Here is a 26,996-nt window from a genome sequence, read left to right on the forward strand (position 1 = left end):
ACTTGAAGGAATTAATCAGCTAAAACATTTAGTTCTTTTACATGCATTGTAGATGAATCTTATTTGCATTTTTGCTTTGAGTATGCGAGCGGATACTTCAACAAAAGTATTTTGACTTCAGAACATTTTTAGACTAAGGACTTGTAACTACATTCATTACTTTTAGAGTATGTCCACACACACAAAAAAAAATTAGTAATACTTGATTTTTGTTTTAAAAGGTCAGACAACTCTGATTTAGTCTTATCTTGTTCTTTCTAATGTTTGAGATAAAAACAAGGGAATAAACTGTGAAGGAAACAGCTTACTTTTAAGTTTTATTTTGCATTTGTGGCTGTTCTGTATCTGTGGAACCCACTGGGAATATATTACATCCTGCTGACATTTCTTTGCAGCTTGTGTTATTGACCTTGCTTTTTTTGCAGGTGTGAATGGAAACAAGTGCTCAGGGTCGTCTACCATTCTTGAAAAGTATAAAGTGGGGAAGGTGATTGGTGATGGCAATTTTGCTGTTGTAAAGGAGTGCGTAGAACGGTGAGCAAGCAGTACTGCTGTTTATTTTACTGGATAAAGCCCTGTGCATTAGCATAATTTGATAGAAAATGTCATGAGATGAAAGCAAAGAGCAGTTGCCAAGATATGCCTACACTTCGGGAGGACTAGGCATAGCAAAACACACAGAACTTCCTACGTATTATTCCACCAAAGGGATGTGAAAACAGCAGAGGAACATGGATTTTTCTCATAAAAACAAAAGGAGGTGTCACCTTCTAATGGAGGTGTCCATTAGAAAAACCCACAAATCTTGAAGAGATCCCCTTACACAACACACTGTTGTGGATGGCTAGAAATTGTATGTGGCATCTAAAGAGTCTTTCAGAGATCCCCCTTCTGCCTCAGCAGTTCTGCTGCTGCAGTATCCCTACTGCCTGCTGCTTAAATAATTTTTCACAGCTTTCAGTGTGCTGTGGGGAAAGTGTTCTTAAAGGCATGCAGTTGGTGGCAATTAGCCTGTACTACTGTCTCCCTTGTGCTTGCTTCTTCTGTGAGATAGTGCTGTGAGTAGCCAGAGACTTTTCAAATCAGCCCTTCAGTATTCCAGACTGAAATATTCTCATGCCTAATTTCCCATGGGGTAGACAGGATACCTTTACAGACCTGTGCCGTGTTACTGCTCTTCCTCTGCAAGCTTTGTGTCACACTTTGCTGCTAGTGCAAACATAACAGATGATTTGACTGTTACTTTCTCAGTGTATTTTTTAGAACCACCTTCTGCTATCTTCAGCAATCTGAGAGTCATGTCAGCCTCTTAAATATTATGAGGGATCTCCAATTTGTATGCAAATACTGGACAAATTCAGCAAATGTCTGTAAAAACCATGAAAGTTACAGAAACAGTTTCTATTATTTGATCTTCATCTGCTGGTTTTCTTTAAAGATAATTATGAATGGAAACATTTCATTTCAGTCTTAGCAGATCATAGATGCACAGACTGATACTTTTGCTGAGCCATCCAAACAGGCCAGAAAGGTTGGGTACTGAGGCTGAACCTGGGGCCTTCTCTACTGAAATGTAGGTGAATGGATCTTACAATCCATAACTTTCTGCAGCCATTATTGTTTTTTCTTAAGAGAATTGTTTCCTGATACTGTATCTGGATTATTTCTCTCCATTACTGAGAATAATATTGACAGGTGGTATGTAACACAATGTCTAATACACCTTTCTGGCTTATAGCAGAAATCACAAGTATTGCTTTTAATACTTTGAGAAGGTGATGTACAAGCATGCAAGGTTTATGGAGTAAGGAATAAAGACTGAGGTGGCAGCTCCTAGAGATGCTAGCTGAGTACAGTGCTGATCAAGAAAAAAATGGCTAAGTGTGATTTGAATATGCTACAGTTACCGCTCCAAAAAAAATTCCTGTTGCATGTGCAGGTTTAAGGTAATGCTTCTGATCACTGTTAATATCTAGAGACCAAGGTCTTGATTTTTTTTTTCTTTTTGAAAGGTTTCTACCAACAAACTGTGGCTCCTGACAAGCATTACCACATCAGTGTGTGATCATGTCCCTACTGCTTTAAACACTGCAGGTCTGCTGTAAAAACTGTGAGAAGGCAATATAGCCAGCTCTGTTGCAACTGAATTTCTGTCCATTTCATTTTGCGAGAAGCTTCAGTGCAACTAAATGAATGATACTTCACAGTGTTTTCCCATGCACCCTGAAACTGGCCACACATCCTTTGTTATCTGTAGTGTGAACAACATTCATGAAAGATAATATGTTAAAAGCATGAGATAACATAATTTATTATTTTCAGGAATATCAACTGTGCATTTTGAAAATCACTTAAGTTTCATTGAAAATGGGACAAGGGCTGCTAAGTCACTTGGGTGTCAAAAGGTCATGTGTGGTTTTTGGAATGAGGGGAATAGACTAGACAAACAACCTTCTATTTATTTATTTATTTTCTTAAAGAAAAAATTAAAATTAAAAATCTAATTTCCTATGTGATCCAATCTTTATATTTAGTGAAGTATTATTAATTTTATATAAAATAAATAGCAGTAGTTGATAACAATGAGAAAGGAAATTCCAACTATAAATGCTTGTCTTCTAATTTCTATTAATTATTTTACTTGATTTCTAATAGCATTGTGCTTAGAAGTCGTAGCTGTGGAGCCAGAATCCTATTATATCAGTTGTTCTAACAAAAAGAATAACATAGTCTCTTTTGTAAAGGGTGCCTATATGTCTGTATATAAAAACATGAGTCAACAGATGGACACTGACAGCTACACAGAAGAATAGCAGAAACCTGTCAGACAGTGCTGGTGTATGATAGGCAGTGGTATCAGCACACAATATGTGGATGATATCCAGGGTTTTTTTCTTAGGTGCTATAGTAAAGGACATTTGCAAGAGGGATTTCAAGTTGGTTGATGAATTGGCTTTGTGAATGTTAACTCTTTCTACACAGCATAAGTGTTGTATAAAACATGACATAAAGTGGGTTTTGCTGATCAGTTGTTTGCAGGCTTTCAGATAATGCACTTAATTTAGTATAATGCATAAATTGTGATTCTGAATTACACACTGTATTCACAGTAGATTTTACATCAGGTTTATAAGAGGATGGCATTTCACAGATACCATTTAGATAACACTTCTATCTAAAGAGCAGATTGGGTTGTAACTATGACAACCTCGCAGATACAGCTGCACTTTCAGAGCAGAGATCCTCTACTGCATTTTTTCAATAATGGATAAATTGAATGTGAGCCATTAATTCAGTTCCTTTTTTTGTAAGGTACTAATTGTGACTAGTTGTATCTAATACCAAAAGTATAATGAAAATTAAGCTGCTAGTTTAAAAACATGCCTGACTCATTTTTGTAATTGCCTCCAGTGTTTTTTACCGTACGTGCTAGTGATGTTCTGATGCACACTGGAGTCTGTAAGTACTGACACAACACAAAATAGTAGCAATAGGGTATTACAGCATTTTATTGTGATTTTTTTAATTCATCTTTATAGTAATGTCTTCTTTGTTTAAAAAAAAAAGAGGTAATTCATTTGTGTTACGTTTTTCTTTCATTTTCTTCCCTTCTGGAGAAATTGAGATGATTTTTATTGCTTAAAGGGAGAAAAGGGAAACAAGAGCTCCTTTCTGTGAGAGTATTTACTGAAAACAGTAATACTTTTTACTTTGTATATAACCACCCTCTTAAATATCATAGAACTTTAGATCACTGCTATAGAATTCCATAATTCTTTATTTTGTTTAAAAAACAAAGAAAGAATTAATACAACAGGTCAAAATTAGTGCCTAATAAATTCTGTGAGAGTTGAGGCTAGTCTGTAATGAGCTATGAGTTTTTAGCTCTGCTGAATCCTGTTGATTTTTTTCAATGGGGTGTCAATCTTTCTTCTACTCACATACACATAAATGTGTATGATTTTATCTTTGAAGCCTACCAGGTGAAACAAAAACTAAGTGGAAGGCTCAAGACAAATTTTGTGTGTTACATTAAAGAAGTGACAGAGAGTTGTACCAGGTCACAGAAAAATGAATTGCAGCTGGAGCCTGGGATTAATACACAGTGAGCAGGGTTGTGGTAGTCACGGAAACAGCAGGCGCAAATGCTACTGAGAAAACAAAAAACAAAATCAAGTCTCTTCTGTGAATTTTCTGTCAGCAACCTCCATGGGTCAAGGCATTCTGTTACAATGATGTATATTCTTTCAGATAATGCCACAGTTTGTTGATTAGTTTCTAATTAATGGTTCTCATATTTTTCTTTCTAGATCCACAGGAAAGGAGTTTGCACTGAAGATCATAGACAAAGCTAAATGCTGTGGAAAGGTAGCGTACAACAATTTGCATGTGTAAGGGATCATAGAATTGGGTTGGAAGGGACCTTTAAAGGTCATCTAGTCCAACCACCCTGCAATAAGCTGGGATGACTCCAAGCAGATCAGGTTGCTCAGAGCCTCATCCAACCTGGCCTTGAATGTTTCCAGGGATGGGACATCTACCACCATCTACCATCTACCACCTCTGGGCAACCTGTTCCAGTGTTTGACCACCCTCATTGTAAAAACTGTATTCCTTATATCTAGTCTGAATCTGCCCTCTTTCTGTTTAAAACCATTGCCGTTTGTCCTATCAGAACAGGCGCTGCTAAAATGTTTGTCCCCGTCTTTCTCATAGGCCCTCTTTAAGTGCTGAAACGCCACAGTAAGGCAAATATAGCAGAAAGAGCACTAGCAGCCGGTCATTAGTCATAAAGGGTTGGGTGTGTTTCGGTTTCCTGACTTTTTTCAGAATATCTGTTTGGCAGGATGATAATGTATCCAAGAAGCAAATAATAAAAGTAGTGAGTGTTAGTCTGCTAGATTAAAAAAAAAAACAACAAAATAATTGTAATCTATTTTATTGGACTAACAAAGAAAATGCTAATAGGTGTCCAAAATATATTAGAAAGATTTTGATCTGTGAAATATGAGGGAGAAAACTTGCAGCTATATGTGTATTTATATCATTCCCATCCATGTCTGCCTCTTTTTATCTTTTTGTGACTCTACGTGATCCTTTTATATGCAGAACATGGATTTGGAAAGAAGTTTTTCACAACACTTTGTTTCTGTTTATCTAATTTTGCCATCCTGTATAACAAAGATCTCTTAACGAAAGAGTTCCTTAAACTTTCTTTTTAATTCAAGCTCGAAAAAAGCACCCAAAATTGTTTCTCCAGCAGAACAGCATGTTACATAATTGAAGCAAATATCTGGGAGTGTCAGACCTCTTCTTCACCTTCCTCCCAAATACAGAGATTTTAAACAAGGAAGGAAAAAAAAAAACAAACCCTACAGCCAAGAATGTAGTGTTGGAATAGATAACAAAATACTTCTGTTTTCAATGCTTTGCAGTACCTTAAAACCAAAGTGCTTTTGAGGAGCTTATGAATCAAATGGATTATAGTTTAGTGTTAGCTAAAACACTGAGGGCACGGTATTGATTAGCAATCAAATTCTGGATTAAAATCTCTTTGAGAGTAGGAAATACGCCATTCTCTCAGGAATGAAGAGATGGACTTTTTGATGCAAACACCTCATTTTTTTTATGTAAATGATGGCACTGAAATGATCTGGAGGTAGCCTTGCAATCAAGTCAGAGTTTTAATTCAAAGGTAGCCTTTTTGTCAATTACATGGAGTAACTGCTCTGAAGTGTAATTCAGAGCTCCAAATGCTGAATGTGGCCTTGTAGAAAGATGTAGCAAGACTGTATGACATTCTTTGTATGGTAAGCAGCTGTATATTATTATACACTAATGCATTACCTGCTGTGATGACTTGCTTTAAGTAGAGGTCCTCAAATAGAAGTGTTTTATCTATGCAGATTTTAAATTGTATATTAAGTGCTAGGAGATGAGTGTTTCCGCCTCTCCATCACTTTATCTTGTATTCTCTAGGTTTATTTAGGGGAAAATTTAGAAAGGAATTTTACAAATGTGTAACTACAAGAAAAAGTGGTAGAATTGTCTTTTTGAGATTAAAATGTTGCCATTTCTTTGGCTGTGGGAAGCGTGACCCAGTGTGTTTTACTGCAAAAGAAAACTTTCGGGTGATGTATACAGCTTGCAACTTTAGAGGGTTTTTTTTATTACTTGTCTGAGTCAGCTGTTTAGGTACCATAAACTGGAATGGTCTAGAGAGACATAATCCATTTTATACAGCAGAGTTGAGATGTATTTTCTATATAACTTTGTCACTACTTTAAAACAAATTAAAAAAATAAACACCATGGATGCATACTTGTCTATTTTGAAAGGACCTCTGTCTATAGCTACGTACAGATGTATGTATATGTACAAGCAGAGGGCTGTTGTTAGGAAGATGTTTATATCTGTTAGGGCAGTGGCGGAACTGTGCAGGAAGAATTACAGCAAAGAAAAATTAAAATTAAAATTAAATTTTGCTACAGCTTATTCCTTCCTCACTACTTTTCACATGCCAACATAAGCCCTGCCTTAAAAACAGCCCTCTGGCAAGGTGTTTTAAGGCAGGCATGACTTGTATGTTTCTCACTGCTCTCTAGCACTTTATTTTGGATGTCCTAAAACTTGAATTCAGTTGACTAATGTATTTTCCACAATCAGCTTAAATGTTAATTATTCAATAATCTATCTGTAAATAGACAGGAGAATATTATAATAAGTTTAAGGATTATTTTTGTACATGAGAAAATAAAAAAAAAGTGGGGTGGTTGAAAATAACAGAGTACATATTAGTCAAAATTTTCAGGGCAGGTATTAAAACAGTAGCTCAACAACATTTTGGAGCCTTTTAAAAAATATTATTGTTTATTTTAAATAAACATTACTTACTTAAATTAACAATTTAGTCAAATAAAACAAAGAAAGCACAGGTAACGCTATTGTGCCTTAGTCGTAATTAATGGATGTGATATATTTAATGTTATCTGTTCTTTAGGTAGAAAAAGCTATGATAAGATTATAGGATTTTTTTTTTTACTCTTAGTGCTAGTTTTGAATTTACAGGCTTCCGTATTTACAGGCTTAGTATATTGTGGCTGTTCACTTTTGTCTGTTGATGAGATTCAGCATTGTGTTTAACAAAATTGCTTCATGTTTGTTTGTGTTTTTTCTCCAGAGCACTTTGCTTGGAGCAGACATATGTTTGTTCAGAATGACAATTGATGCTCTTTCAAACTGAATTTCAAAGGTGTGACTGTTTAACCCGTGTATGCCGCACCATACTCTCACAAAATGAGATGCACACATGGCATGTGGTTTCTAAGTTACATAGCCTCATAAAGCTTTGGCAAAAACACAGTGCATCCATAAATACCCCTGGAAATAGAAGTTGAAGTAGCATAAGGTCTTAAATCACTGCCTATGCACAGTGGATCACATCTACTTCTAGTGCTCTGCTCACAAATGCATGAAGTGCATGCTACTAATCAGTGCATTAAACATGAATAAGTTCCAGGTCCGGTGACGTGATTTTTTTTATCTGCCAGGGTGTAAGGAAATTAGTGTTTTATGCAAGCATTGTTACTTATTTTGCAGTGAACCTAAATACAGTATCTATTTCTCGGTATTTATAAAGGAAAATGCAAATAATTCTTCACGTGAAGGGGCATGTAATTTTCTTCACTCTCCAGTGTTAACTAAGTGCTAAGATGTTCTAGAAAACAAAACATTCTGAAACTAATTTGTTCTTGAAACCCATTACTTCCTAAGAAGCATAGGGAAGGGGAAGTTAATCTCTGTGCTGTTAAACTGTTGGAGTCACAACGACTTAACTGAGTTATTACGTATTTTGCAGATTGTAAATCTGAACATACATATAAAATGAACTGAAATCCATAACCAAAGCAGTTACAATATTTTTCCTGTATATAAAGTCCTTGAAAATAAATCCTAGGTAATCTGTCCTTGAGTAACCTGTGCTAAATGAGAGGTGAAGGCTAGAGAGGATCAAGAACATGTTAACTATTGATGAGGGGTGGCAGGTTACAGTGATCCAGCTTGGGGGCAGGGGAGGTTCTGAACTTAATTTCACCGCATAATACCCACATAAGAATATAATCTGCATTTCCTGAATTGTTGTCATGTTCTGGGGTCTCTTTTCAGAGATATCCCATTGGTTATGTGTGTGAAATATGGTATTTTAAATTAAATTTGATCAATTATGAAGTACAGTTGGGCTAACGTACAAGTTAAAATCCAGCATCTGACAATAACCCTCTACTATATAAATTAAACAGCAAAGAGTTCTCGCTGACCAAGTGATCAGTGGCCATCTGATCAAAGGAAAAGTGAATTGGCAATTTAATGTCTAGTCAGATGAACTTCCTTCCTCTTTTCTGAACAGGAACACCTGATTGAAAATGAAGTTTCTATTCTGCGTCGAGTGAAGCATCCAAATATTATTATGCTTATAGAAGAAATGGACACCCCAACAGAACTCTACCTAGTGATGGAGCTGGTCAAGGTAAGATTAAAGAGACTTTTTTAAATTTAAATTCTCTGTGTTGGTGTGAAATCTGAGAAGTATCTAGAAACATGAAGACCATGGGAGACATAATCAGATAAGATTTCAGTGACAACCTGCATTTTTAATTATGCAAATACTCTTGTCAATCAGTTATGTTAATGGCATTTGTCTCTTCAGTTGTAATTAGACTGTTTACACAATTTGAGGTAATTTTGCAATGTGCGCAGTCTAGAGGGAAATGGATAGTGGTGTTTACAATATGCAGGGGTAATAGCGACATGCATTTACTGACAAAACGCCTGTATATTTCACTAATATCTTTATTTAGTAGTTTGCTTTAAAGAAACAAACTTTTAAATGAATTTGTCTTAGTAGACAGTAGGTACAACTAATAGTTTAAACTCAAGTGATTATGGTCCAAAATTAAAAAAATCTCACCTGTTTTGCTTATATCAAACAGTCACTCACCTTATTTCTAATTCATCAGAAAATAGATGCTGCTTTCATACATGTACAGAGAAAATAAAAATCTTTCACCTTGTGAACCAAATACACAAGTTTTAGTCATGCACTTTCTTGCCTGTGTTCTGTACATACATAGCAACACTGCACATCAGCTTGATCAGCATGTCAGATACAAATAATACAAATCATCAGCATCACTTTTTATTTATGTTGGAAACAGTGTTACATTCAAGAGTCCGCTCTAGAATGGTTGCCAGCCTGCGAAACCACTAAAGGAAGTCTGTAGTTGTTGAATTCATAATTTCTGTGGCCTACTCATTTCTTTTCCTTTCTAGAAGTTATTTTTATATAGTAGAAGCTTTTTGGTTTTAAGACAGTATTTTTTTTTTCTTAATATTTGAATACACCACCATCTTGGCCTGTATTTCGTGAATTGCTACTTCTCTTCCATGTCTATTGAAATGCTTGGAATGCCACCCACAGCTCAGACAGATCACTCCTACAGATGTATCCAGGGTAACCATCATAGAGACACCCACGTAAAATTTGTTGCAATGACTGGAAATGCTGCATCAGTAAATCGCTTACATGTTGTCATGTATTCCAAGAGGAATAGGGCATCCATAATCAGAGACAGCCCATTTAGAAATCACCTGTAGGTTCTGTACTTTGGTGTGTCATAGAATCAAATAATAATTCAGGTTGGAAAAGATCACTCTTACGTTGTTTGTCCTCTTCAGCTATATTTATTTTATATTTCTGCAATACCTACAGATATTCCAACTTGAAGTTCATTATGATTGCTGACTATTTATTAGGTTAGGCTTTTTATTGTTGGGCTAATTTATATTACTTCAGGCTTTACTCAAAATGATAGCTATTTTTGGCTATGTAAAGGTGTTACATTGAGAAGATGAAGAAAAGGGAAACTGTATGCCTGTACCTGTAGGTAATATAAGTGAATGATCAAAGGTAGGAAGATCAATAGAATGAAATCAAGGCAGAGAAGAGCAGTGATTTGTCCAAACTCAGATACCAGAAGCCTGGAGTACAGTTGAGGATCTAATGTAGATGACCCAAGTCTCAGTCTAGTATCTTGGTAACAAGATCATCTTTCCACAAAACAGTTTTTTTGTTTGTTTTTTTTTTTTTAATTTACCATTTAACATTTGAGCATGCCTTTTGTAAAGGAAGATTTTATGCGACTTTTTAAAGAAATATCATCTTCTTAACTATTTTTCTTTTGGTGATTTATTATCTTTCTGTTACTTCAGGGAGGAGATCTATTCGATGCTATCACTTCTTCTACAAAATACACAGAGCGAGATGGGAGTGCAATGGTCTACAACCTAGCCAGTGCACTCAAATACCTTCATAGTCTCAACATTGTGCACAGAGACATCAAGCCGGAAAATCTCCTGGTATGTCCCACTTATTTTCTAATATTTTCTCTTACTTTACTCATTAATGCAAATGCTTGTAATAAATGTCAAGCAGCTGAGCAGAGAACAGCAGGAATATTAATTTAGAATAAGTATGTATTAAATAAATCTTCTGCCATGAGATAGCAATCACGATAACCCAAGTGAGCTGTGCTGAAACCTGTCCTTAGACCTATCTTTATTTACATTTTGATTGGCTGTCATCTGGAAAAGCAGGAATATTGTCTCACCAAATAATGAATTTTAAAGCCATGTTGATGAATTATTTATTATAGTTTGCAAGTGAGAGAAAAGATGGGCTGAGTGCCATTTCTTTGAACAATCATGGTTACGTCAAGCAATTTTATTTTTTTTTCTTTTATCATCATAGTAGGAACATCTTTCTGATGATTTACCAGTATTCTAGCCATGAATTAACTCTGTTACGTACATTTATTTTGTCCTATGGGACTGACTACTTTTGTTTTTGATAGACATAAAATAACTGTGTTGACAAGAATTACTGTGAAGTCTGCTTTGGGAACTGCTTAGACTACAGTTCACAGAATGGAAACAGCGTGCTATCTGGCTTATATACAGAAGTTATACTTGCTTATTACGTACTGGGTATTAGATATTACGTGTCATGCACTGAACAAATAGGGCTATAATCTCCCGTGCTTGAGCCACTGGTATCAGGAATGCTAGTAGCTTTCATCAACACTTGGTAGGCATTTCCTAAAGCCTTCTGTGGCGTTTGTCAGTCCTGTCTAATGAGGTTGCATCTAGAATAGGTGTAGTGGCTTATCCCAGACCAGGTTTTGAACTATTACAAGGATAGGGGTATAAGCTGACAATATTTTCCAATTAATAGTTAATTCTTTCCTAATTCCACTGACAGTGCTAGAAATTTAAATAAGCCCTCAAATAAATTACATTGTTTAGCAAAAGGAAGCGGGGGGCACTTCTGGAACATGTAGTCACAGCACCATGGCACTTAACAGAAAGAAAATGAAGGTGGAAGTCTCACTTATTACCAGTGCATCTTCACACCCAGCCAGTACAAAGAAATTTTAAGCTCTCATTAGTGATTGAATCAGTTATAAATAGGCACAAATGTCCTTTCTGTCTAGAAAGCCTAAAGAGATTACTCAACAGATGCAAATCTTATTCACTGTGATTGACAGTGGCAGAATGTTAAGATAATGTACCAGTATTGAATGTAAATGCAAATAATTCTCATCAATTGCTACCTATAATTGCAAGTAGTTAGTTCTTTTGCACTGGGTCATCCAGCTGCCTGAATTACATTCTCTTTATTAGTCATACACTTAAAAATACAAACTCTAAGAGTAATAGCACATATGAAGGTGTTATATTGAGTTATAAAAAGTTTCTCCCTGTCTTTCTTATAAGCCCCCTTTAGTTACTGGAAGGTCGCTGTAAGGTCTCCCCAGGCTAGACTTGCCTAGACTAAGTTTAAGGAAGACACCTGCCTATGAAACATCCAGTATGCTAACTGACTAGATTTATGCTAAGTTAGTGAGAGATGTTAAACAAGTCTGATTGTAGCTGCCAATCCCATTTTAAACTCTAGGTTGCAATCAAATGGAAGTATAGTATTCTAGTTTTCTTAACATATTTAAAACTTCTACACGTTCTAGGATTGGGTTTTTTTTTTTTCCCCCTTTTAGTTGCTTGAGGCTATTTCATGGTCTGACATACAGAGCTGGCATTGAACACTAGCTGCAGCTGCACTGTGGCAATCAGCGGTCATACCGTTTTTCTCTTCTTTCCCTAGAGGGCTGTGGAAGTTACCTCTTTTTTCCTGTCTTCTCCATGTGATGATTACTATTAAAAAAAAAAAAAAATTAAAGGATTTAAAAAATGCAGATGTTCTCCTCATTCTGTTTTTATTTTGCTGGTTCTAGGTATGTGAATATTCAGATGGAACCAAGTCTTTAAAGCTAGGAGACTTTGGACTGGCGACTGTGGTTGAAGGACCTTTATATACTGTCTGTGGTACACCTACCTATGTGGCTCCAGAAATCATTGCAGAGACGGGGTGAGGATGACTTGTAACCAGTTATTTTTGGCAGGTGGCTCCCAACTGTTGTAAGAACTAGAATGCTCTAATATTTTTCTAACCAAACCACCTGTGAGAAAATGGGTGGTTAGGCATCATTCAGTTCCTTGAAGAGGCCAGTTTCCTCGCTTGCTGTGCTCCCAGAATTCACCTTTGTCACCTTACCATCTCCCTAGGGTCAGCTCTGGTGCAGTAGCGTTTATAGGTTTGTGTTCCCTGCCTCACCTCACCGTTCAGAGCTGGTTATACCAGCTGCTTGGAGAAAAACAGGCAAGCAAAGCACAGTGTTCATGCTGGGAGACGGAGTAATTTATATTGGAAGAAACTCCAGAGGTCACCTAGTCTAAACCTGTTTTCAGAGCATGTCTAATTTTAGATCATGTTGATTGAAGTGACTTTCTTTGAGTGACGCTTGCTATTTGATAACTGTTGGTTTAATTAAGCAAATTTTTCTGTATTTAACAGGTATTTGCATAAATACAGAGTAATTTTGTAAAACGGTAGAATTTCATAAGTCGTTTTTCCTTTTAGACCTCCATTCCATGCTTGCTGTAACTGTGACCATTCTGAATTTGGTCTTCCTAATGGAGGGAGGTTTGTTGTATTGTTTCAAGCATTGTTCAGTGCATTTGTCATATCGAGAAACATTTCACAGCTGCAGTGAGCTTAAATGGCAAAGGGCACTTCATCTGCCCGTTTTAGATTTTGACAGACTGAATCTACCAGGTAGAAAAGAACATGAGAAAAGACCTCTTTTTGGCCTCTAGCGTATTCATTTCTGTGCTTTAAAAGAAAAGTGCAATTCTTTTTTTTTTTTCCCGTGTTACTCATTCAAGAGAATGGAGAATTGGTGTCTTTCTTGTTGCTTAGCAACACAGATAACCTTAGAGATAGTTACTCCAATATGGGACTGAGAAAGCACATCCTTGTCTTTTGTCATTAGTGATTCTGGATTGGGGAACCTTGATACTGAATTGAATTGGAGTATATTTACAAGACCCTGGAGACCCTTGAGGCTTATGAAAAATGAGAAGAAAAAAAAAAAATTCAATGAAAAATGATGTTATCATGGTTTCCTAAATACAGTGAAGGATGCTAAGTAAAATGATGCTTAGGTACAAACTACATTTCCACATCATCAGCAAGTAACAGAACAGATTCTCAATATGTAGTCATGTAAATTTAATCAATTGTTTGATTGGAATGCCTTTTTTTTTTTTTTTTTTTTTTTTTAAAGCCAGCACAAGTAACACAATCTTGTTTTCTCAGATATGGCTTAAAGGTGGATATTTGGGCTGCAGGTGTGATCACATACATACTGCTATGTGGATTTCCACCTTTTCGCAGGTGAGTGTCCCTGTCTTTCAAAGGGAAAAAAATAGTAAAGAACCATCGTGAGCAAGTCCTACCTATCTCCCTGAAGAAGGCATCCTGGGGAAATAAAAATGTATTAGATTGACACATTTTCTTTGCCTTTTTGTTCTTTTTTTTTTTTTTTTAAAAAAATTGTTTTCACTTGTCACTCTTGTCAGGCTTTGGGATCAATTTTATTTACTTGTTTTTCCAAGGGAGCAACTGGTTTATTGCTGTGTGCAGGAATACGGTGGTGTGAAGGCACAGTGTCTTCCTTTTGTCTGCTGTGTAGCCGAGTTCCATGAACGTGTATGCTTTGCCCTCTAGTGTTTCTGTTTGGACACAGCAGCGTACTGGTTTGTAGTGTGTGTTGAGGGTGAAGGTTAATGGTAAACTGAGAAGGGGGAAGAATTTGCTTATGTTGCATTCTTAACCTTGTCAATCTTTTTGATAAATGTCATATGAGTGATGGAGTTTGCAAACGTGATTTTTGCTACTCAATGGCACAATATGTATGAGTGCTACTAAAAACCAAATGGATATGCTTTGTGCCTCAGCAATTTTTTTGCCAGGGAATGAGAAGGAATTGGCACATTTTAATAGGGATTTCTTCTCTTAACTTGTAAGTTTTTTGTGCAGAGTCTGTCCATTTTTTTTTTTTACAGCAAAGTACTTAGTTTTTAACTAAAAATCACCAGACTGAATAAGGATATTTTGCAAAGAATACAATATAAACAACTATCAATGGAAAAATTATAATTTCATTTACATATTTGTTTTTTTTCCATGTGGTTAGTTCATGTTTAAAACTGAAAACAGGTTTTGAAAGATATACAAACAAATAGCAATTGCTTTGAATAGAGCTTGGGGGTTGGGCATGGAGAATGCCCATACTGTGCTATTAGAATCAGGTCTTAACCAAGCTTAATAAATATGTATTGCAAAACCAACCCAAGACATAAATTGTTGATTAAAGAAATAGGTTGGGTGGATGTTCACAGTGGCTAGGGCCAACACGGGTTAAAAACCAGAAAACTCGCTGCCATTGATCCCTAATATTCATGATACCATGGTTTTGATACAGAAGTACTTATCCTTTCAATAGCAGTAGCCTACCAATACTAAATGTATCATGTGTTTTCCACATCTCCTCTTTGGATTTTGAAAATTCTCCTGTTGTGATAGTTTAACAGAAGAGGCTCATTTCACTACACTTCTGTAGTGAAGTTGTAGCAGGTGCTTTAGAACTAGGCTGGCAAGTGCCTTATTTTTTAATCATCTTTCCTGTTCCTGTATGTTAGGTACACAGTCTCTATTCCAGTGAAAAGCCTTTCACCTCATTATATATTTTTCACCTCAATAAATCAGTTTTTCTGTTCTTATCACTCCTGACAGCATAACTATGGCAAACACCTGAGAAGTGCTGCCACTATATAAACTTGCAAATTATGCATTTATAGTATTTGATATAACATCATTTCTGTTCCATCCCCAAATCATATTAAAAATTTTGCATGACAAATGGACTTCTCTCATGATTTTTTTCATTACTGCTGTTCTACAGTGAAAACAACCTTCAGGAAGACCTCTTTGATCAGATACTTGTTGGGAAGCTGGAATTTCCTTCTCCCTACTGGGATAACATCACTGATTCAGCAAAGGTACTCATGTTTTCCAACCTGAAGTAGTGCTTCTGACAAGATACTGAAAAGACTGTGCTGTGTTGGAAAGGCAGAATAGAGGATTCAGAAAGACTCTTACCCACTCTTCCAGCTGCTGCGCCTTTTTAGTCGGTTAGCTTCACAGTGCTTGATGAAAGCTGAGGTTTTGCAGGCCATCATGTTATTGTCTGAGTCAGTGTAGCAGAATCAGTTGCATTCAGTGAACATCACATGCTATTCAATTTACTTAATGATGGGCTATTATAGCAGGTTCAGTGCTTCAGCTGTAAAATAAGTGTCTCTCTGAATTTTTCCCTCCTATCGCTCTTTTAAAAAAGAAAAAATATTGCTATGTGGACTGAATGCAATTGACATAATTTGTTCCTATTTTACCTGAGCCAGTTACTAGAACTTTTCAAGACATGCAGCCAGCTTGATTTGCCATTGCTAGTAGTTCTTGAGTTACCATTGCCATTTGTGTTTAAAATTATTGTGTCTGTAGGATAAAGGTTCCAACTTTTAAGCCCCACTTCTCAAGCTTATTCACTAACATGCTCTGAATGATACCTAAGGATTCTAATTAGCAAGTGGAGATTATTCGTTATCCAGTCAATGAGAAATTTCATTTTTTTCTGCATTTCCCAATACCTGTTTATCCATTTGCCAGCATTTCCCAGGCACCAGTCTTCTCACACTCTTCCAGACATGCATTCTGAACAAGCGGGGCCCTCAGTCTTGGTACCAAAGGTGATCTTGCACTTCAGACTTACATAGACTAAATAACTTGGCTGGTTGGGAAACCTCTCAGTTAGGTATGCTATCTGCTTGAAGAAGCCATTTCCCAAAACTGAAATTATGAACAATCTCCTTGAAATCATCTTGATAAGACTATGAAGACTGACAATTTGGAGGCTAAAGATTTTTTAAGGGGGGATTTAGCTCCAAGTACAATAAGTAAGTTGTTCATTTGGGAGGGGGACATATTTGTCTTAATATGCTTGTAGAACCAGGAATTACACCAGTAAACTAGTTGTTAGTTGCATAAGAAGAAACTTGAATGAATAAACAACTGAAGAAAGTTGGTTTGGGTTTTAGTTGTTGAGGTTTTTTAAATTTATTTTACTGACTGCTTTGTATCTCTGACCTCTTAAGGTTTATTGTATCTGTAGGCATCATTAATGGAAGGGCCATGGAAATGTTTGATAAAGCTAAAGACATCTGCTCTGTGCCTCTAAAATATGATGAACGCCACAACATCAAATGTTTTGAGATTAACCAGAGAGTTTGTAGAATTAAGCTTTTTTTTCTCCATCTATCTGCTTTTGCCTATAACAGGTGATCTTTAGCTGATGATATAAGTTAAATGTCATTTATTCTTCTGGAGCAGCACAGAAGAGAACATAGTTTTCAGATAATTTCAGCAGTTCCTTGAATTTCAGATGCAGTTAATTGCCTCTGATTTGTGCTCTTTATGTACTGTTACTATGTGCATGTGCACTGCCCATAGAGGATCTCTTTCATCTGTCCCAGGTTTGGTTTTGTTCTGGTCATGTGCATGAATACATAGACAACTAACTGGACCATTACAGCTTATTTTTTTAACATTTCCTTTTCATCTGGTTTCAAAAGACTCTGTGAAACATGAATACAATAAGGAAGTTGATACAAAATATGCTGTCCAGCATACTTTTAAACCTAAAGGGCAGTGTAAGCTGTTTTTTTTTTACCTAAGTAGCAAGAAAATTGCACTGAGAACTTGGTGCAACAATATGTTCCATTGTAATAGCCTTTTCCACCCTCCTCAAACTCTTTTCTTTTTTTTTTTTTTTCTTCTTAAAAGGAGTTAATTAGCTTGATGTTACATGTGAATGCTGAAGCTCGATATACAGCAGCACAGATCCTAAGCCATCCCTGGGTGTCAGTGAGTAAATTACATTTTATTTGTTTCTAATTTGATATTAAATCTGTAAATCTAAACATTAAAGTGTAGTTTTCAAAAGCAGCAATACACTTCTACTATGCCCATTTCTGTTTATTCAATAAGTCCAATTTCTGCATGAAAGAGAACAGCAAGAGATTGAAGTTAGCTTCAGGTCTGACAGCACTGTTAGCTTCTGTGCTCTGAAAGAATAGAGGGAGGGTATCACTGGCTGCGATTACAAGCTGCTAGGGGTTGCTATAACCCTGCTTAAACCTAACACGACAGGCAGATGTGTGACTTGGGCATCTTTTTTTTGTTATTTCACATTCAACCTAGAAAACGGTCATCTCAGAAAGTGTGTATGTGGAAGCACTGTTTTGCATGTTGGCATCTTAATTGCTGCAGTGCTACTTAAAGTATGATCTCCTGTTTCTTGAAGCACTTCAAGTTTCATGAGAGAAATAAAATTAGCAAATCAGCACTACACTGATGGCTACCGGGTCCTTCATCTTTTTTGTGCACCACGAATGGGGAACGCTGAAGTGCATTGCTTATTGATTTAAAAATCTGTTCATTATGAAGAAATACTAAGTTTACATGTACATAGTCAATGTTTCTTTCCACACACATTTTAAAAGAGGGACTGAATAAGATCTATGGAGTTCCCTCAATCAAGAGAAGACAACTATAGCGAGTATGTCTATGCATAACAGCTCCTCTCAAACTATCTATGTACTGTATAATGTTTCCACACTTAGGACATGATGGACCATTTAAAATTCTGATTTAAAAGAAAGCCAAATGGCAAACATGTTTTTTTTTTCTTTTTAACATTATTTCAAGCATGTTATTTTTAACATGGGGGACAAATCAGTGGACTGAGAGCATCACATCATGGCATTTTAAGAAACAGAAGTTCATACATAAAACAGTGGTTGCTACGTTCCTTTACTCTGCAATTTGTCTTAACCCATCTGAACCCTCATGCAGCAGAGTACGTTCACTTTTGGACGGCCTGTCTGAATGCTTACTTCACATTAAAAATCAGAAAGTACCTGGGGATAATTAATAGAAAACTTCTTTTTTACTTAGCTACATTCAAACATACTTTTGGCTTTTTTTCCTGACTTGAATATTGTTTATTCTTATACAGGATGATACTTCCCAGGAGAATAATATGCAAGCTGAAGTAACAGGTAAACTGAAGCAGCACTTTAATAACACCCTACCCAAGCAAAATAACACATCTGCTGGGGTTTCTGTTATCATGGTAAGAGAAATGAACATTTTTATATATTGACATTATACTTGGCATATTTTCCTAACAGTGCTTTATGAGCATGTGTGGTGCAAGAATAGCAAAAGCAAAGCTAGAATAGTCTCTAATTCTAGTCTTTATATAGAGTGTGGGTTGTCTCGTTGCTTGAGAGCAACCAAGTCTATCACAGTGTGCTAGCTAAGCTATAAAAACAAGCTTTCAAACACAAACATGTAAACACTAAGTAGTTGTATGTTGAAATGAAGCTTATTAACAATTTGAAATCTTTCAATATAAAAACTGTAATTTATCATACTGACCACCCAGTCAGTTAAGCAGGCTCTTTCCCTCTGCCCAACCAAGTATTGCTTGATCTTGAGCATACTGTTGTTCAACAGTACGCTTGCTGGGAAACCAGACTCCATTTCAGAAATTTTGTTCGTAATATTGAATGTTTACCACACAAATTTTGTCTCAATTTAAGCCCTTCTATGTTTATTCTGTTCCCTAATGGGGAGCTTTCTTCAACACATACAAAGGAGCCCTGATGACCTATAGTTGAACTTACATCAACAGTAATTCCAGAAAGCCAATGTGTTAATCATGGTAGAAGAAATGGAGTTATCAGTACTCAGAACTGCATTTGTAACTGACCAGTCACTTTTGCAGAGAATATGCAACTACTATAGAGATTGAACTGCCATTCCATCCTTATTGTGGTCCATTCTTGTCTAACGCAAAGGCAGACACTGTGCACAAAGCGTATCTTCAGTTACCAAAAGAAAAACTAAACCATCTATGGTAGCAACATCACAGTGTTATGTTATGTTACGTTACCCCACCGCTCCCCATTAGTATTAATTACTCTCAAAGTCCAGCCCACTTATGTTCTAATCATCTGAAAGTAGGTAAATTTAAATACTGTTTCTGCATACATATATGGTTATGCAAATACATTTATGTGAATTAAATAGGACAAAGTTTAAATGCAGGAAAAGCGCTAACATACAAATAAAAAACAGAGAAGTCAGAAAATTGATTTCAAGTTCATGCTGTTGTCTACATTTCATTTGACAGTTTGACTTGACAGTTTGAGAGGGACTTCAGAGCTTCATTCTTTATACTGTTGAGACTATGGATAAGCCTGAAGCTGAAAACTGGTATAAAATGCACTATATGTAATAAGAGCAATCTTAATTCTAACTCTCAGCCCCTCTCCAACTTGCATGCCACTTAAACCTGTCTCAGATCTCTTGACACAGCGTAGCTTCTGGCTTCTTATTGGTGTGGGTTTTTTTCTGATTCTGTTAGTTACTGACATTCCTTCAGCCAGGAGAGTACACCTTGTTAAAACTTTTCATTTTCCTCTTTTCCCACCTTATTTCCTTCTAACAGGTATGGAAGGATATAAATGCATAATTATTTATTTCTGAATGCAGCTCCCAGTTATTGCTGAAGGGAAAAGTAACTTCTTGTTCAGAACACCGTAACCCAATGATGGTTAAGCTCACAATTTGTTATTCTTGCCCTGGTTTATTTAGAGCATTGAAATTTTGTTATCTTCATCTTAAGAAGTTCTTCACTTGTACTAGCACTCATTGCTTAAAAACATTCAGATTCAGACAAGCACAGTGTCGTAATTCTCATGTATTGCAGTGCATTGCTATATCAGTCCACCTGCATATTTAACGGAATCCCTTTTAGCATTACTTCATTCAAATATTGTCATCTGGCCAGTGCAGATAATACCATCATGTGGCAGATAAGTAAAACTGCACATCCCTACCTCAGTGTTCTTGCACAGGAGGCTCTTTCTGCCTCTAAAAGCATGTTGCTGTTAATTCATTACTGATTTTTTTGGTCAATTTAAAAATGTTCTGTAAATTTAAATTTGTTGCAATTGTGTTAGTTCTGCTTAAGTAAGTCCAGTTTCTGTCCCTTGCTTCCTTCCTTTTTCTGCCTTTCCCAATGCCTGCATTGCTTTCCTCTGAGTAGGTCCAAGGCAATGGTACGTACTAACTGCGATGCTTTGTTCTGCTGCACAAAAAAATACACGTTCTCCATTTTTAACAAGAAGAAAGGAGAAATAACTCAGCCAGTCTGAAGTGGAAAGAGCTTTACTGGGACACAAAAACAATAAAGGAAAATGTTTTAAACACTGACAAAAAAAGTTGTCTGTATTAAATGGTGCATATTTGAAATAGTCTAAGCAAATACTGATAGAACTAGCTATTTTTTTTTTTACTTCCTCAGACTTATCTTGGTCTATTCCCCTGGGCATAATTTTGTGCATCTTACAGTATCCGAAAGCAATTAGAAAAAGATGGGAATCCTATGAAGACCAAAAACCCAAAACCACTGAAGTAAGCGTCGTTTCCACTTATGATAAAAATTTGAATTGTCACTTCAGCCTTTATGGTATCAAAGATCTAGTCAGAAAGTATAGAGTCCTAAATTAAAAAAAAAAAAAAAATCCTAACTTGCATTACGTAGGTGTGTATTGCTATGTGCAAGGTGCAACAACTATCAGAAGCTGCTGTGAGGACAGCACAGGAGAAAAATCACCATCAGGATGAACTGAAAGCATTTTCTTTCCTTGTAAATAACTTACCCTGCCACTGAAATAGCAGAAACTGTCTTTATTCACAACTTTTTCCAACAAGTGAGAGAACTGCAATCCTGCTGGCCTAGCAGCTACTTTGATAATGATAAAAACTACTGCACATGATAGCTAATCTCCAAAGCCTAGACACAGTGCAGCTAGTCATTTCCTTGGATGCTCCATTCATGAATTTGACTGTTAGTAGCAGAGAATTCAGTAGTTACTGTTGAATTTTCTCCTTATACCTGCATGCATGCAGATGAATGTTGTAACTCAATTTAAAAAAAAACAAAACAAAACAAAACCCACCACACCCCAAATTCAAAATACTTAACCTTTTCTTTTAGGAGCTTTTTTACTCAGTGCTTTGGTCTGAAAAAGCCTGGCAGGAAGGCCTTGGGTGGAGGTGGGGTATCATGAGGCTGCTTGCTAACTCTCCTGCCCCTGCCGCAGCACACAGCCACATGATTATACAAAATGGAATACTTTCAGCAGGAGAGTCTGAGTGAGACTGATTCCGGAATGACACACCATCCATAGAAGTCCTCTATTTGAGAAATCAGAGATAGTAGTCCAGCTCTCTTTTGCATGACTTGGCAAAGAGAAATGCAAATTCAGGTATCCCATAATGAAATAAGTTTTCACTACCAAGCTATATATGAGCAATCTGAAAAACAGAGGCTAAGTACTTACTTCTGCAGTCCTTGATGAATTTGATGCAATAAACCACATCTGCAAAAAAAAAAACCAAACAAACAAACAAAACAAACCTAAATTTAACTGGTATCAGAAAAATATTTCAGTATCTAAAACTACATATCTTAGTGATGTTAGTGATTTTCTCATTAGCAAAGAAAGTCCTCCTGAGCTGTCAATCAAAAAAAGAAATTACTTAAGAAAAGGCAGAGCACCTGACCTTAATTTACAATTAGCACATCCCAGCTCAAAATAGGAAATTCCACAAAACAGTGTCATATAATGCTTGCATATTCACATGCAGGGAGTGTCACAAAGGTGAAACATGCATTTGTACTCACTCTGCTCCTCAGTTCAAGTGTCACACATTTGGGGATTACTGTAGAAAGCACAAGCTGCAGGTACCACAGTAAGTGTAGCTTGCACCATTCTACATAACTGAATAAACTACAAGGGCTGACTTAACATGTATTAACTTAAATATGTGTTACCACTGGTACGTGAAGATCTTCCACAAAGTAAATAGTTAAGCCAATAAGTATATGGATTTATAATGATCAGTATCAGCTTTCAAATTGTGAAACAAGACCAATTACACTGTCCCTTTAAGTCTTAGAGAGCAATTTTGATGTATGTTTGACACAGAAACTACTAGATTTCCCTCTAGGTCACTTTTTAGACATTCCAGTAGCAATTAAACATTACATTGCAGTTTAATATAAATTGCAGTATCCTTCAAAAGAGTATGAAAGTTGTCAGCTTCAGCAGCCACACCACATACTTCAGCTAATTCCCCTACTGCAGAGGGCTCAGTTTTCATTCTAACCTCCTACTCTCTTCTCCTGTAAACTAATTTTTAAGTAGAGTATTTGGAAATGATGCATTTTTACCACCATGTCAGCTTCATGAGAGATCATTTGCCTACTTGCAACAATAAGCAGAAAAGTAACCTTTTCCTGACAGAAAAAATAATTCTGTCATTTTTCACAAACAGCTACACTTTTGTACCATGTGGTTTGTTACAGAAAATGTTTTATTAAGTAAGAAGTTTTCACTAACCATCATGTGATTCCTTGTGTCTGCAAAAAACACAGGTACATAAATTTTGCTAACAGTTAGTATGGAGTTCCTGCCGTATCATAACCACTAATGGCATTTTCTTTTTTTCCACATCAGACTTGCAAGACAAAAATTAAAAAAAAAAAAACCCCCACATACCATCATGGCAAAACATACGTTTGGAATATAAGTTTTCCTTATGTTTTCCAAAGACAGCACGACAAAACACTCCAATTAATTATATTTAAGATTTCTAATGTTATTTCTCCTTTTTTTTTCTGGCCCTAATGCATGCACTTACTTAATGTCTTGTAGATTGTTTTAATCCTTAAGACAGGCGTTGATTTAACTGCTCTTTTCATATTTTGCCTTTTTTTTTTTTCCTGTTTGTTTGTTTGTTTTTAGAACACAGCTCTAGATAAAGAGAGTCAGATTTTCTGCAGCAAGCGCTGTCAGGACTCTAGTAGAGCTGGAATGGAGAAAATTTCTGCAATTGCTGCTGCAGCTGATGATCCTCATGTGGCTGGGTCCAAGACCCTCTTCCCTGCTGCTTCTGAGCCACTCAGATCCCCCACGCTCCCTGCCTCAGTATCTCCCGAGTTTGCTGGGGATGAGCCTGGTGCGTAGGACTGATGAAACCAAATCCAACTGAAGCTCCCTGCACTCTCACCACAATTTCTCTTCATTTCACATGACAGTTTGTTTTCAGTTTGCCTGCACCCTCTCGTGGTGAGCCCAAGGCAGGCTCTGTTATGGGAGACTGATCTTCTAATAGTGAGTGAGTGAACGTGCGTTTTGAGTGCTCTTTGCCCATGTCTTGAGAACAGCAGTAGGGGAAAGATTCTGGCAATGTTAGATGATTTTTAAGTTATATCTGCATTAGTTTAATTAACTTCATTTCACACGGCCTTGGGCTCTAAATGGACTAACTTATGGTGTAGCTAACCATATTTTTATATGAGCAGTGAGACAATGAACAGTTACCTGGCCTCACCTCTACAAGCAGGCCTTGTTCTGTTCTTCTGATGAAGATTCTCAAAAAAGTGGGAGAGGAAGACAAGGGAAGAAAACTTATATTCACCTTCTATTCTGATGCCTCTATTTTTGGCCAAGTTTAGTAGAAACTTGAAGAGGCAAATTTTCACAGAAAATTTTTTAGTGGACTAACTGTAAAGTATCATGAGACAAACACTGGAGATAGAGGGAAGGATGGTTGTTTTTGCATCAAGTTTGTTACCTGACTTGCAGGCTGCAGGGTAGTGTTTAGATAATATGAATTTAAATGAAGTGACTTGGGATGTAAACATGAGCACTGGACATTTATTTGTAACAAAGACTGGAGTCAAGGAAGCCTTTTTGTTCTAGCCATTTTCTATCCTAATCACAGGTGTCCCATCCACGCCTTTCTCCAGGGTCAGACTACCTATTAGATAAAATAAAATCACTTTAGACCTGTGAACAGAAAGCCTGCTGCATGTTATCCAAGCTAGGATGAATGGAGCAGTTCCTAGTTCTAGGGTGAGCTGATAGAGGAGCTACTATCAATAGCTGCCGTCAATAGCTATCAGAGATTTGTCAGTGCTATCCCCCCATTCACCTGGTGCAGGCACTGGAAACAAGGATTGGGGAGCAGCTATCCTTAATCTGCAGTCACAAGATAGGTGAGGTTTTATCTTGACCATAATGCTTAGTTCAGTATAGCACGTATTCAGCTTATTCTTTTCCTTTGCTCGTTCTTACGAATCGGTCATAGTTCCATTTTCTTTCTTAGCGATACTTTCTACTAGAATTGTAAAAGACAGACCTGCAATAAACTTTCTTCATTAAAAAAAAACCAAACCTCATTCATTTCTTTGAGAACTCAGTTATTTTTGTCCGTGAAAATGTCGTCTTAATTCTCTCTGGAGAGATTGAACAGTTAGGTGCCTACCAAAAAGATTTCATAAAATTAATCTGAGGTATTCCCATAACCTTTTAATGTTCATTGATTCCTATGGAAGACACATAATACATGACTAAGCATGAGTGTTTTACCTTTTGAAAAAGCAATTAAAGATCAAAAAATGACAACTGATAATTTAAGGTCATGGCACAGCTGAAAGATGTACAGCATCTTGGCAAAAAAAAAGGGGTAGTAAAGGTTTGAAAACATACTACATGTCTTAAATGATGATAAAGTTGGGCTACAAGCAGTCATTGTGAATTAATATTACAGGTTCACTGGAGTAAGTTCAAGATATTTGGAGAGTATGGGAATGGCCTTTGTGTAAAATTACGTACACTTATATTTTGACACAGTGCAAAAAATATGAAGGTAAGACTCCAGCCTCACTCAGAACAGAAATCTGTGAGGGTCCATTAGCTAGCCATGTGCACAGTTGATAAATTCTGTAACAAGTCTTAGACTAAGCTAAGAAAGGATGTGTAATTTCAGTTGGATCAGGCTAACGAGCCACCTACAGCAAGGAAAGGGAGCCCCTGCCAGAGAAGACAGTGACAGGTGACTGTATTGGGAGATCAGTAGAGGGGGAGCAACAGCAACGTGATGAACGCCGGGTTGAGTTCTGTTTTTTCCAAGAGGATGAATATTCAGTTGTGCACAGCCTAGATATTTATTTTGCAAAGGAAAAAAAAAAAAAACTGTCATGGATTAGCAGAGATATCTATCAAGTTGTGTTCCACAAAACCTCATGTATATATAAAAGAAAGGATGATAACTTGCCTGGTCAAGAGCTTCCAGTTCCAAACCATTACTTTGTCTCATGGAAGAAGAAAGTAAAGACATACGTACCCTGGATTCATGTTCCTAAGTTCATGACTGATCAACAGCTAAGAGTTCTTAGACAAGTATTTTGATTCACAGAGCAGAGGCAGTTGATAAACTGTGTCAAAATATGTATTTAAAAATAGTGATGACAGCTGGAAAAGATGATCATGTGGCCAACATATTTGGACAAAAACATGAGATAGCCGGGCAAGTTCTTAACTCTGTGTCTGACCTTAGGGAAGTTATATCACTACTTCATGCCTTAATTTACTTCCACAGCACATAGGTGGTGTGTGTGCGCTGCTCAGGGTCTCACAGTTTAACATAACAATAAAGATGTTTTGGTTAACACTAAACTGCTTAATGAAAGCTCATAAGTATTATATTTGCTTTGTTACCTACTGCACTTTCATTTAATCCTTCTCTCCTTCCTTGTTGGAAGAAGGCAAAAATAAATAGAGAATAAATTGTAAAACAGAACTGTGCTATCTGCTATAAAGGAAAAGAAACAACTATAGAAACTGTAAACTCAAGTTACACGTTTTTCAAAGAGGACTCTCACCTTTTTGTTTCATAAAAGTAGCTGAAATTCATGTACCATTTTGATAGATACTGATTAAATGCCAGGGTTTTTTTTAAACACTCAACAATGACAGCACAAGTGCTACCATGCCTACACTTAAAAAAATTAATTAAAAAAAAAAAATCTTTTTAAAAGCCCCCCCTCTTTTTATCTCCTTTGAACATGAGTAGTTGTTCACCTGTCCCAATAGAGCCAGTTCCTGCAGTTCTAGATATGAAATCCCAGAACTGAATCCTCCCCTGCTGTAAATCAGCATAACACTAAATTCACTGAGATTCCCATCAAAATTTACCCTTACAGACAATCACTCCCATTCCTGAACTTATAAAATGAATTACAATAATTGTCAAAATACATTAAGGTAGATGGTGTTTTATGTTCATGTTACTTCTATCAAGTAACGGTTCATGCTTACAGCTACTCAGTAAGAATATTTATGTAGGTTAGTAAATCTTACTTTGGACTGCTTTAGTAAGCAAAGATCTCTTGGTTTTAGATGCAGACATAGTTCCCCCCCCCATCTAAACTGAATGCTTGAGGAAGAAAAGTTAGGAGAAAGTAATAACTAACAGATTACAAGGTATTTTTTTTCTA

The 26,996-nt window shown here is 36.5% G+C and overlaps 1 protein-coding gene across 5 annotated transcripts in view; it reads left to right on the plus strand.

Annotated features, from left to right (window-relative positions):
• Positions 1–24,122, plus strand: part of DCLK2 (doublecortin like kinase 2) — a 93,057-nt gene extending 68,935 nt beyond the window's left edge. For 2 of the 5 annotated variants that reach the window (XR_015258429.1, XR_015258430.1), the window contains 11 exons: positions 426–534; positions 4,311–4,368; positions 8,408–8,527; positions 10,270–10,416; positions 12,348–12,481; positions 13,772–13,849; positions 15,420–15,516; positions 17,357–17,437; positions 18,591–18,707; positions 19,773–19,855; positions 23,458–23,588. Coding sequence is in view for 3 of the 5 variants with exons in the window: in XM_086746806.1 (XP_086602932.1) it covers positions 426–534; positions 4,311–4,368; positions 8,408–8,527; positions 10,270–10,416; positions 12,348–12,481; positions 13,772–13,849; positions 15,420–15,516; positions 17,357–17,437; positions 18,591–18,707; positions 23,458–23,679 (1,163 nt within the window). In the remaining 2 variants the exon portion in view is untranslated. Of the gene's footprint in view, positions 1–425; positions 535–4,310; positions 4,369–8,407; positions 8,528–10,269; positions 10,417–12,347; positions 12,482–13,771; positions 13,850–15,419; positions 15,517–17,356; positions 17,438–18,590; positions 18,708–19,772; positions 19,856–20,690; positions 23,201–23,457 lie in introns of those variants that run through there. The other 3 variants (XM_086746806.1, XM_086746807.1, XM_086746809.1) reach the window with 2 other exon arrangements.
• Positions 24,123–26,996: the final 2,874 nt, after the last annotated feature.

This window comes from Chlamydotis macqueenii, chromosome 4 (genome assembly GCF_036417535.1).
Source record: "Chlamydotis macqueenii isolate bChlMac1 chromosome 4, bChlMac1.mat, whole genome shotgun sequence".
Taxonomy (NCBI): domain Eukaryota; kingdom Metazoa; phylum Chordata; class Aves; order Otidiformes; family Otididae; genus Chlamydotis; species Chlamydotis macqueenii.